The 13819-nt window shown below is 38.0% G+C and overlaps 1 protein-coding gene across 2 annotated transcripts in view; it reads left to right on the top strand.

Moving 5' to 3' along the window:
• Positions 1 to 13819, top strand: part of syt7a (synaptotagmin VIIa) — a 614610-nt gene that overhangs the window by 476797 nt on the left and 123994 nt on the right. Inside the window, exon 7 of one of the 2 annotated variants that reach the window (XM_048607227.1) lies at positions 6002 to 6124. The exons of the other annotated variant lie outside the window; for it this stretch is intronic. Within the exon in view, the coding sequence (XP_048463184.1) occupies positions 6002 to 6124 (123 nt within the window). The remainder of the gene's footprint in view (positions 1 to 6001; positions 6125 to 13819) is intronic. 2 annotated transcript variants of the gene reach the window in all.

Below are 13819 nucleotides of genomic sequence, written 5' to 3'. Positions count from 1 at the left end.
AATCTGAGAGATGTCAGGAACAGACAGGAAAGTGCAGCTGACGTAGATAATCAATTTTGAATTTATGGAATGGCAGAGAAGACTTGAGGGGCTCTATGGCCAGAACTGCTTTTATTTCTAATATTAATGTGCAAAGGAATCACTACCTCCGTGACACACAATCTAATAAGAATACTGCCAAACTTCAAGATTTTAAAATAAGAACATCTAACTTAATTTTCCACTAGTTTTACCTGTGACTCATTCAGATTTGCTGCATTTGTATCCAATTACCAGAGAAATGCCATGTCTGCCTACTCCATTGGATTTAAATTATTTCATACTATTTCTTGAAAGAGCACAATAGTTTGCTCAACATTTTTCTTGCAGCTGTTACATTTGAGCATTCACTAATTAGCCATTCCTCTCACTTATTGGTACTTCATTGTGCTCAACATGACAACAAGATATCTCAACAATGGTGAGATTTTAAAATCAGTTGGTTGATTATTTAGCAATTTTGGCCTGTCCTGTGGATAGAAAAGACATCAAGACAATCATTACTGTTAAAGTTTCTTTATGCCTTTTACTTTCTTAAGGGTCACTATATCTGCAGTTAAATGGTTATGTGCATACCTTTGTACCTATTTGTCTTTGTTACGTGCTTGCTGCTGCTATTCTGTTATTCTATCAAGTTCTTTATTACCCAGCCATAATTTTCTTCTTCCTGCTCTTGGTTCTGGAAATTTCTTGCTACCTGGCTTCTGTCTGGCTTAAATTTTGGCTAGGGCTGAGTTTTGTTTCTTTAGCTTGAATATCATGGCGGTCTCTTTAAAGCCTTCTTATCCTTCCTGAATTGTGGAGTCGAGATTTGAACACAAGACTGCATTTGAGGATTAAACAATAAATTTCATTATAGCTTTGCAATCTATCTCCCTATTTTTAAAGCCAAGGAACCTAAATATGGCCTACCACCTTCAGTTACATTTATGCATAAATGCCTCCATGGGGTGTCCGTTCCTGTACTCAAGAACTTTGTATCATTAGTTATATTGTCTGACATTGGTCACACTTAGTCAAATGCCTTTGGAAGTCTATCTACACCACATCAATTGTATTCTACTCGTAGACCTCTTTGCTTCATTAAAAAAAAACTTAGTACAGTTGTTTAAAGTTGAGTTATATTTAACATATTTCTGCTGGCTTTCCATAATTAATCCTGCCTTGTACAAGTGACTGCAAATCTTGTTCCAGATGGCTGATTCTAAATGTTTTCTCATGACAGAGGTTAAATTGAGTGGCCTTGCAATTCTCCAGTCAGGGCATCATCCCCATATCTAACAAAGGTTGGAAGATTGTAGCCAGTACATCCATGCTAACTGACCTTGCTTCCCTCTGTATCATAGCTTCCCTCTGTATCCTAGGATGTATCCAATCTGGTCCTACAAACTTTTATCAACTTTAAATACAGCCAGCATTTCTGATATTTCCCCTTTAACAATTTGTGGTCCATCCAGTATCAGTTCTTAATTGAATTAGTGAAAACAGATGTAAAGAAAATTCTGTTAGAAAACTCAGTCATGCCCTCAGTTTCCATGCTTAGATTGTCCTGTCAGTTTTTAATTGGCCTCATTCCTCTGCTTACAACTTTTTTGCTATTCAAATGCCTGTAGGATGCTTTGAATTTCCTTCCTATATTAGCTGCCAGTCAGACTCTCTCTTTGTTTCTCCTATTTCTTCTATCACTTTGAACAATCTGTACTTCATTTCTCACTGGTATTATTGATCTGACATCTGCCTTCTGTCTATTTCATTGCCTTGTTATCATCTAGGTGATCCAGCTTTGAATGTCCTACCTTTTCCCCTCTTTGGGAATGTAGACAAGCTATTTTCTGTTTAAAGGCAGCCCACTAAGTTACATTGTTTGCCTCACAATCTTTGATTCCAAATATTTGGGTCAAGGGTGTTCTCAACCCTTTGAACTTAAACCTCTAAATATTTTTACCCCAGATTACTCCTTGTCTTTCTGCACAAATAATCTCAGTCCAATGTTCCTCTGATCATTGTTTTCGAAATGTCTCTTGCTGACACTTATCGATATGACTCACTCATTTCCCAAAACCAGATCCAGCAATGTCCTTTTTCTCATGGAGTCGGAAATGTACTGATCAAGAAAATTCTCTTGAACTCAGTTCAGAAGAATAGAACTAGCTCTGAAATGTATGCTCACAATATTCAACTTTACATCTCAGTCATCTTCAACTCAATGGGTTATTACTGTATAGCCTGTGATCATTCATTGTGGATGAGGAAGAACTCTGTTTAATTTTAAAATTAGCAAGATCAATTATTGTGTTCGATTCATTTCAGAAATTCTGCACTTTATTCTAATATTTTAACTTTCAGCAGCTTTTCTCTCGGGTTAGAGACAGTACATAGTGACAAAGCATACCCACTTTCCCCTTGGGTTTTCCCAATTGTCCTCCATAACCCCAGCAGAAGAACCAAGTAATGTCTGAAAAATAATCTAAGAAACTTTTAATCACCTCTTAAAACAGGTTGAGCCTAACTTGCTGAGGTTGAGTCTTGAGATTTTCCTTCAAACCAACTTCTGACCCTGTGTAGCCCAAAAAAGTCAGAGAGGAGAGAAAATATGTTTTAAATATACAGTCACACACTCAAAACAAATCCTTACTAAATGATGTTAAGAAAAAATTGTAGGTTTTTCTTTCATTCCCAACAACTCGATCTTTTTAAGTGCTAGAGATAAAAAAAAAACTGCAGATGCTGGCATCCAAGATAGACAAACAGGAGGCTGGAAGAACGCAGCAACCCAGGCAGCATCTGGAGGAAAGGAGCAGTCAACGTTTCGAGTATTACCCTTCTTCAGGACTCGCGACTTCAGTCCTGAAGGGTAATACCCGAAATATTGACTGCTTCTTTCCTTCAGATACTGTGTGGCTTGCTGTGTTCTTCCAGCCTCCTGTTTGTCTACACTGTTTTTAAGTGCTGTTTGGTACAGCATTTTCACTGGGTCATTCAAAAATAGAAAATAACAATGACTCAGAGACTAAAAATATTTAAATTGCTCATTGCTTTGCTGCAGTATGTGTCATGTGAGACTGACCAGTTACTGATCACATCCCAGTAGGCTACTGGTTAGATAATGACCTCTAAGTTCATGTCAACACATAGGCACGCTAATCTGCCATCTGGGAGAAACAGTTTTGGTTCTCAGTTGGCGTAAATTTTCCATCACGGATCAAGGAATAAATGAATTATGATATGCTTACTAACCTAATTAAGAACTAGTAATTTGGGTATAATGAGGCAATATTAACATGGGTCTGTAATCATTTCCTCATCCCAATTCCTGATGTAAATATAATGCCTTGCAGGAGAAGAAGAATAAAATGACAATAAGACCTGTCAACTAAGTCGAGGTTCCTCTATGTCAATGGTGCCTGAACACACTACTCAGCTTTATTGAAGCTATTTGAGATTGATTTATTTCTAATTGGTTGATGTTCTATGATATGTTTAGGAAATCAATATTTGTAACAAATTCTCCTTTACAGGGCAACAACTCAATTACTATTTAATAGATCTGAAATCTGAAGAAGATCAGGGGAGCTATCCCCTCGTATCCTGGCCAGTATTTATCCCGAAATCAACATCACAAAAACATATCTGGTCATTGTCACGTTGTTGTTTGTGGAGAGCTTCCTATATATAAATTAGCTGTCATATTTTCTACATCACGACTGTGACCACACTTCAAAATTGGTTACAATTAATTACAATTAAATCAATTAGAAATTAATTGGAGGTAAATTTCTTTGAGACATTTGATGGAAAGTTGTTCCCTAAATACATTTTTCAATATTATACCAACACTTTTCCTTTGCCAGTGCGAGTTTCATGTAAACACCCATAGTGTACTGGGAAAAGACACCATATGGACTATACTACTGGTGTAGGCTAAGCAACCTACTACCTTCAATGTTGTAATTTCTGACTGTAAAGTAGGATTTCTTACATTAGAGGACGACTCTTTCATATTGCAGCAGAAAAGAAGGGCTTCAAAATTGATACCCAAGCAGATGTGGCATGTTAACTAAGCACAGTGCAATATATTAGTCTCTTCGAATGTGATTTGCTGGCTTCACTGAGCTACCAGAAAATAAGAATGCATGAAAGCTAAAATATCCATGAATTTAGCAGAGACTGAAGGCGTGGAGTTAGATGCCACTGGTGCTTTGTCCTGATGAATTGATACTGTCCAATTCCGGAAGTCTCTATTGTGATACTGAGCTAACTTGATTTTAATAAATTTAACAAATGTTCTTCACTTTTTGTTTTTAAACCAATTTCCTTGAAAAAATTGCAGATTTGAAGTTTATTCCAATGGCTTTAACTCAGAATCACAGAAGTATTATGGCGCAGAAGGAAGCCATTTGGCCCACCATGTCTGCACCAACAACTCATTTTCAATGGAAAATTTACTGTACTTCTGACTCATATGATTTTTCAAAAGCTTGTATTTTTCAGAGTTTTGTAAGAATTAGTTCTGTGTCTCTTTCAGCTGCACCTGGAGATGGTCTGGTGTGATCTGTAGCAATTCTCTCCTGTCTTCTCAAGTGCACTAATAGATCTTTATAACCAGTGAACAAGGTGAACTGTAAATGAATGTGCAAAACATTTGTTAACCTTTTGTAACATTACATTTGGTCCCAATTTCACCCAGAATATTTTTTCTGGAATAATTGTTACCTGCTTTCCATCTGGTCTTGTTTATTTTCCAAAAAAAAGAAACTCGCAGCAGGTTCAAAATAAATTAATTGAAAATGGGCTCTCCTGATGTCTCAATTATAAAGAACGCAACAAATTTAGATCTGAGTCATCCAGACCAGGAAGGCCCCACATTTAAGTTCTAGGTTGGTTTCAGCCATTCATCTCCAATTTGCCTCAGCACCCTTTGCTACGAGAGGAAACTGTAACTCCGGTTCATGTTTAAGAATCCTACCATGTTGGAATGTGTACACGCAAGGACAGGATCAGACATAACTGTGGTGCATCCGACACCTTCAGCAAATATCATTTTGGATAGCTAATAGCTACTGGGATGATATGGGTAGGAAACACCTGTGGGCCTGGTTGTCCAGTCAGCACCTTCAGGGGAAGAAAACATTAACTTGAAAGACGTTATGGTCTGAAACAGAAGAATGTTCCATCTTAAAAGGTATGCCATGCCTTACGTATCCAAATTACTTCAAACAGAGGCCAAAGAACAAGATATGTGGGAGCTGGAATTCAATGACAATTCTGTTCTATACCCATTTTATTCAGTTCACATGTTTAATACATTGTCCCTTTATCTTCAGTTAAAATCTGTCTCTAACATGCAATTTATTTCTTTGCAACTGAAACAAGATACTTGGCACAGACTATTCAACGACATGGAACATCACAGCTGAGCCCAATTTTGTCCTCACCTGATATTGACACATTCATACTTTCCAGCAGGAGTAGTTGTATAACATTCAGAAGCAGGACCCCTCCTTATCAAGGTACTGAGGCAAATTGTAGTGTCCTTACCACCATTTCAGCTGAGACTAGAATATTTTTGTTTAGAGTTTGAAGGATTTTTCCTTTGCAAACTCATTCTGGTTTTCAAATCAAATCCGTTTAAAATAATGATGAATAAGTTTTAAAATTGTTTGCTAATTTTGTTTGTCAATTCATGTGCCTGAAATTGCACAATTATGATCATTAATGTACCTTATCCACTGGACCTAAAATGGATGTTTCCTTCAACTTACACCTTCTACGGCATGCGCACTTACTTCCAAATTTTGCTTCCTGTAATTTCCATTTACATTGCAACCTTAATACTAAACTAGTCCCATTTGGTGCAGTTGAGTCCAGACCAGAGTTTTACCTCTGCCTGTTGTATATTGGAATCTTTCTGTCTTACCTACCTCTCTCTCCCTGCCCTTTTTCCCTGAATGGGTTTCTTCAGTGAAGGTCGGATGGTGGTCCTTTCCCTGATTATGGGTTTGACAGAACAAGATGACTTTGCAAATATTCCTGATCTACAGACCAGCAACAGCCAACAAAACCAAGGCATGCAGTCAGACAAAAGGTATGAATCTGACAATAAGGATAGAAAAGTGATCACACTGTGTGAATTAGGAGGCGATGATGGACAACAGGAAATGAGAGAGCGATTTTTTGGAAACAGTTAAATACTGAGTGAAAGACTAAGCTATTGTGTAAGCAATATATATGTATTATTCTAGTGTCTTTAGTATTTAGCGTCAGTTCTGTGTATATGCCTTTTGTGACGCACTTTTCTTTGCAAAGAATGCAATATACAAAACCAACAGAGTTATTTCTGCTCATAGTTACAGCAAACTAGTATTAGTTGGGATTGCAAAAGTCATGAGGTGGAAGATGATAAGAGCGATAGAATTTAAAATTGAGCCATGAAAAGTGCTCCCTCTTCCATTTTAAAAAAAGAGACTACGTCAGGATCTTTGGTCAGACAATGTGTCCAAAGTTCCGATGTTTAGTGATCTTATGTGCTTAAATTCCCTTTCACCACATCTGTGAAGTGTAAATTGTGCATATATTTAATGTCACAGGAGCTGGTTGAAGTTTGTTTTTACTTTACTAAACTTGCAAATTCCTGTTGATGCTTTTGTTTTCCTGTACCCCTTCTGTTGATCCCTGTCTGTCCCACACTTTAGTGCTAGAATCCTCTGAACGGATTCTTGTAGATATTTTTCATCAACCTGTTCATTCTTGTAATGACACACCTCTGGAACAGAAGTGCTTGAATCCAGCCTTCTGGCTCAGAAGTAAGGACACTATCACTGTATCATGAGAGCTCTCCCAAATAGATTCTTGTCATTACTCTCATTTGCTCCTAACATCTGATCCATCCACTCACCTTCAATTGTCTCAAGAATTCTCAGTATCTCCCCTTTTCTCCATCCAATAATTCTGGCCACCCCTTCCCCTTCCCTCCCTACCCCTTCCCCTCCCCTCACCATCCCTTCCCCTCCCCATTCCTTCCCATAATTAACTCTTGGCTTAGTTAACACCACATCTTGAATGTTTGGTATCTTTTCTGTCATTGACTCGGAGCATTTCTTTGTCCCATGAAGGATAATATAAATTCAGCTCCTTAGCACAGTCAAACTCATTAGCTCCTCTGAGTCAGCACCCAATATTATTCAGCCATGAGCCTGTTGGATAGCAGCTCGAGGGGCTGAATGGTCTACTCCTATTCCTATTCCTAATGGTCTTAAATAGCATTATCTCCACACATCATCTAGCATTCTCATATTTTCAGTCCTGGTAACTTCTCAGCCAAAACCCCATAATAACATCCGGTCTCTTAAGCTAGACTCAGTAACAGCTGAGTTAGTTCACTCCAAAAACAATTATCAAGCTAAACACATTAGCTGCCATTTGTTTTTAAGCAGATACTATAAATAACTTGTGTTCTTCAAATATAATTAGGAAGTGTATACATTCACTTTTGTTCTTAAACTAAGTTGCTGTCTGGCTGTTGTAACTCATCCTGAGTTATTGATGGTTTTCATGGAATAAAAGGCTAAATCGAATGTTGAAACAGTAGAAGTTGCTCACTTTGTCAGACTCTGTGGTGCATTGTTCAGTTTATAGTGTCCCTTTTTGTAATTACTTGTTTCTGATTTCCGCTTGCATAACACACTTCTGTTCCTAGTTTCTGTCTGTATTATACGCTACAATATCTACCCAGATGAATGTTTTGAAGTGTATTACCTGCACATTTGGGAGTTGTTTGTGTTTTGTGTATTCCGAATGACTCCAAAGCTGAAAACTGTCACTGCCATAAGTTCGACACTTTTGCTTTCTCAATCCCTGCTTCTTTTCTCCTTGTAATCTTAATAGATGGCCAGCCAATTCTTTCTCCCACTAACTCAATCTGATTGCAGATAACAATTACTGCATTGCACATACTGTTTAAAATTCTGCACATGGTATTCACACTCCTATTTTAAGCTTTGATAAAGCTGATGACACTTTGTTTAAAGTTCACATATTTTGGCTATGCACTGATCATTTCGTATCAGCAACCTGTGGGTGTCAGGGCTTCATGGGATACACCGTTCCCTAGGAGTTGGCCAAATTTGAACTACTTCTTAACTTAATTTGAGAACTTAAACGTAACTAGTGATTCATCCACAGTTGTGCCAATAAGTTTTAGTTTTATAGTCACACTATCATTTATAGTCACACACCAGTAACTTGCATCTTCAAATCTATTTAATTTCCCTCAGCCCTGCAGCTTAATTGCAGGATTTTAGATTAATCATCAAGTCTCTCCAAATCTCAGTTCTTTTTATTCCTTTTGAATTTATGTCACCTAAAATGTTCTTTTCTAAGTTCCGATTAGCAACATCTAAAATTAGAAGAAACTGCCCTTGTCTTTGAGAACTGTGGAAGCAATCAGAATCCTCAAATCTGTCAACTTGCAGCTTGTTTTTATTCCAAGATCAGTCCAGCACAACAAAAAATTAATTGTAATTACTCCAGACATTTAACATTTAAAATACTTCATTTCTTTATAATTTCCCAGATTAATAACTTTCCCTTTTGCCTTGTCTGTACACTTTGATTTATTGCATCTTCCCCAATTTAATTTTAAACCCTCTCCCCTCCTTATTATGAAGCACTCTAGAATGCTGGTCCCAGCTCACTCAGCAGTAAACTCCCACATACCCAGAGCTTGTGCCAATGTTCCCTGAACTTGAACCCACTTCTACCACATCTGCCTGTGAGCCATGCACTCATTTATCTAATGTGATTTGCTCAATCCCAATTTGCACATAGTTCAGATATTAATTCAGGGATTTGTGGCTTTGAGGTTGTCCTTCTTAATCTGGTGCCTAGCTCCTCATACTAACTGTGCAGAACATCCTTCTTTGTCTTGCCTATGTTATCAGTACCTACATGAACATTATGACCTGATCCTAGACAACAAGGTGCAGGGCTGGATGAACACAGCAGGCCAAGCAGCATCATATCCTCACCTCCCTCTCTAGTCCTGAGCAAATGTTTCAAACCCTGGCACGTAATAGCCATCTGCACTCTTGCTCTTCTCTGCAGAGAACAGTCTTGATTTTTCTCAATATACTGTCCCCTACAATCACTTAATTCCTTTTTGTTCCCTTGCTTCAATGATTTCCTGTAACATGGTGCTGTGGTCAATTAGCTCATCCACCCTGCCGCCCCTCCCCTATCAAAAGAACCTCAAACTTGTTGGAAAATTGCAGACTGAGTTTCCTGCACACCTCCTTTCTAGGTTGCCTTGCATAATGCACTGGCAATCACACCGTCATTTCCCTGACCGGTGACCACATCAGAAGACCCTACCCTAAGATCTGTGACTGCCTTCTGGATTAAAGATTACCCTTCCCTGATCTGTGGTGAAAGATTCATAACTTAATTTCAAAATTAACCTGGGAGTTTTTTTGTATAACTTCCTATTACTCAATAAAATATTCTCTGCCCTTTGTTCCTGTTTGGTTGTGCCATTCAAAGCTGTGTTATTGTAATTACTTCGTCAATATACTTTGCTGTCTAATTCATCATAAAAATATCATATTCAGGTAGGTCACAAACCAATAAAAATAAAGCATATCTGTTTTCTTCATTTAATAAAACGCAAGCATTTTCAACAGTCAGACTTTAGTAACATAGTACAAACTAGACTTCTGAAATGAACACATGCTTGAGCAAGCTGTGCTGTAAAATAAGGTTCTGTTCCATAAAATATTAGCTTTCATATAGAAAAGATGTTTTAAAAACATGTAAATAAATAGTAGTCACAAGGTCCAAAACTGTATAAATAAAAATTATGCTTGTACTATATTGCATTGTCATCCAATCCATATACATTATCTCAATCTAAAGAAAATAATTGGATTTTGCAGTGGCAGTAGCAACAATGTGTTGATTTTTCATTGCTACTGGATATTGGGGAGTTCCTGTAACTTTGAGTTTCTAATTTGAAATTAATCTGAAAATTGTCATGTGCCAATCAATACTACTTCCAAGGATTTGCTATACGAGCACCAATTTTGCAGCAATTGTAAATTTGGGATAATTGCATTACACTTCAAAAAAATTATACCTGCAGTTTCAGGCACAAGAGGCCTCTCTCAATTCTCGAAGACTATTATGAGGAGGTCATACCATTTTTGTAAGTTAAGATGGATTCACTTCTTATCATAAAACTTTTTAAGAATCTGATGAATCTTGTTTAGAGCAAAAACTATGATTTTTCAGTACGATTTAACAAAATTTTGAAATAACACTACTTAAAATAATTTGATTAAAATTATCATTATTAAAACTGTAGACATTTTTAACTATGTAAAATTTGCATGTATCAAAACGTGATTTTCCATTGCCTTTTTGGAACTGATTCTGCAAAGCTTTCTCTTTCCTATGACTTTTTACAGCAGCAGTTGTTAATTTCTAAAATTTAGTAGTCAGTGATCATATTACATACCACAACTATTTGCTGTTTTTGTGAATTGCTGAGCCTCACTGCAGCCTATGCCAAGAAAAGAATCTTACCCCAATGTGACTGGGGTTCTTCCTGAGCTTCCTTTCACTGCCAGTGGTGCATACAATTGCTGCACTGCTGGCTGCAAAATCCAGGCCAATGAAACCTCAAAGTCAGCAACAGTACACAGTATGACTTCCAGATTTCAAACAGTGATCTGATATCAGTTTCAACATATTTGATGTGGAGCATTGTCTTTTAAGAGGCAGAGAATTGGAAATGTAAACTTTGGTACTTGAACATTCTGGTGAAACCTTACAAGTTTAACTGATCAATTAAAATGAAAGGTCACCACTATTTTGGTTCATTTATAGTAATACAACCTAGCATACACCTTAAGTACTTTGATCTTATTCCTAAAAACTTGGCATTTGAAATGAATATCATGATATCATGTGGATCCCTTTTTTCTTAAAAGAAAGCAATAATGTTGTATCTATCTGGAGCTTGACATTCACCCCCCAACTAATTTTTTCTTTGTCAACTTACACCAAAAGTGCTACTTTGAAATAGGTAATGGTGTTAATTGATCATGGAAGACCTAATGGCGACTATAAGCAGCCTATCTGACTTTGAGTGGTTGAGGTGGGGTGGGATGGGCATCAAAAGAAGTCTACTCTGTTTCTTTTCCAGTGCCTCATACTCACTTTCCCAAATAAGCCATTGGAGATTAGAAATGAGGATTTTGATTCTTTGCCCCTCCTGTTCCATCTACTCTAGCCTAGAAGCATTGAAGCCAATCATTGTGTCTTAATTCTAAGATCCTACTTCTCCAACACATGATCCTGATAGAAGTTGGCATTGTAAGGCTTAGAATAATTGCTAATCACCTTTAGGGTCTAGAAAGGCTAGATTCCAATTTTCTGTAACTTAACAAAAACTAGCTTTATTGCATACTTGTTAACTATGTGCAATATCCCATTCTGATTACATTCAAGCCTGTGCAAGGTCTCCTCATCTCATTTCTTAGATCATCACATTGAGGGATACTATTCACTCTTTTCTAGAAATTAACATTTTCAGATCATTATTCAATAATTAGTATCTGAACATATCGCTGCAAAAATGTGCATTACAGCTATTTATGAAATAACTGATTCCTCACTATGGCTCAGCAGTCTACTGCATTGTAGTGAAACCTCACCAGCTGATTTTCAACTTACTCAGCCGATTTTCAGTGGGGCCTTTGTCACTGGCTAGTAATCTGATTGCTCAGCCTAATTTTCTGCCAATTTGTGTTTGAATCCTACCTTGTCAGATGGTAAAATTTGAATTTGATAAAAGTCTGGCCATGTAATCGCTGTCAATTATCTTAAAAACATATCTGGTTCAAAGGATATCTGCCATCCTTATCCAATTTACATATGACCCCAGACCCACAGCAATGTTGCTGACTGTAACCAGGGATAGGTGATAAATGTTGGCCAGCCAACATCACCTTAAAAATCAAAATAGGGTTATACTGGAAACTATACAGGACACTAAGAAGCCCAGAGGAACAAAAGGATCTTGGGGTGTTTTCCCACAGATCCCTGAAGGCAGCGGGGCAGGTTAATAATGTAGTTAAGAAGGACACTTGCCTTTATCAGATGAAGCATAGATTAAAAGAGCAGGGAGGTTCTGTTACAGGACTTCGGTTAGGCCAGAGCTTGAGTACTGTGTACAGATCTGATCACAACACTGTAGGAAGGATGTGTTTGGACTGGATTGGAGGTTCACTCGGATGATGCCTAGAATTGAACATCTCTATGAAGAAATGCTGGATAAGCTTGGATTGTTTTCTTTGGTGCAGAGAAGGTTGGGGGTGGGTTTCCTGATATAGGTGCATGACTGGCAGGGTGGATAGAAAGCAGCTATTTCCCCGGTTGAAGGGTCAATAGCAACATGGCCTAATTTTCAGGTGAAAGGCACAAATATTAGTGGGGTCTTGAGGAAAGATTTCTTATTCACCCAGAGGCTGATAGGGGTCTGGAATGTTCTGCCTGGAGTTGAGGCAGGTAACTTCACAACCTTTAAAATGTACTTGGATGAGCACTTGAAATGTCATAATATTCAAGGCTATGGACCGGTGGGACTAGTGTAGTTCTAGTGTAATTTTGATGTTTTTTATAAATTCATTCACAGGATGAGGGCATCACTGGCTAGACCAGCATTTATTCTCCTTCCCTAATTGCCCAGAGGGCAGTTAAGAGCTAAACACATTGTTGGGATCTGGAGTCACATGTAGACCAGACCAGGTAAGGATAGCAGTCTTCTTCCCTAAAGGATATTGATGAACCAAATGGGTTTTTCCATCAACAATGGATTCATGGTCATCATTAGACTCTTAATTCTAGATATCTAATGAATTCAAATTCCACCATCTGCCGTGGCAGGTTTCGAACCCAGAACATTACCTGTGTCTCTGGATTAACAGTCTAGCAATAATACCACTGGGCCATTGCCTCACCAATATATAGTCTATAGTATAGACTCAATTGGCTGAAGGACCAAGTTCTGTACGTTATGATTCTATGACCTCACTGAATCACTCCAAATTCTGGCAGGGCTGGATACAGGGAATTATTACTCTTGACCAGAGAGGACCAGAAAAAGGGATCAGAGACTCAGGGTATGTGATAGGCCAACTCATAGAGCAGTAAACCTGTGAAATTCTGTACCTCATGAGGCTGTGGAAGCCAAGTCACTGAATATATTTAAGGAAGAAATAAGTAGATTTTTAAAGACGGAAGGATTCAAGGAGTATGGCGTTAAAATAGAGAATCAGCCATGATCATATTGAATGGTGGAGCAGGCTGATGAGATGAGTTGATTACTTAGCTTCAATTTCCTATTATTCTATGAATGCTGTATTGAGCTGAAATTAAGCAAAATACCCAACAGCATGGTAATATGGCCTTTAATAGAGCCTTTCTGTATGTAAATTGGAAGAAATGTGGCTCACTGACCTGGTCCTACTTACATTATACTGCTCAAGGGCAGGACCAGGTAGGTTCTGCAGATAAGTGGGTGAAGGCTGAGGGGTAAGTCAAGGCATCTTTCCTGGGAGGAATTAATGTCTATTAGGTAATGTTTGGTCAGCAGAGGATATCTATGGGGAGGGTTGGTATTGGACATATGGGGGGACTACCTTGGTGTATGTCAGGTACTTGGGTGTCGGGTCTGGATGGTAGATGGAATTTTGGTTGAGGGGTTGTTGATTCCAGGGGAGGG

This window comes from Rhincodon typus, chromosome 17, assembly GCF_021869965.1.
Source record: "Rhincodon typus isolate 14 chromosome 17, sRhiTyp1.1, whole genome shotgun sequence".
NCBI lineage: Eukaryota > Metazoa > Chordata > Chondrichthyes > Orectolobiformes > Rhincodontidae > Rhincodon > Rhincodon typus.
Note: the sequence above shows the minus strand (reverse complement) of the source record. Positions and strands in the feature narration are given on the sequence as shown.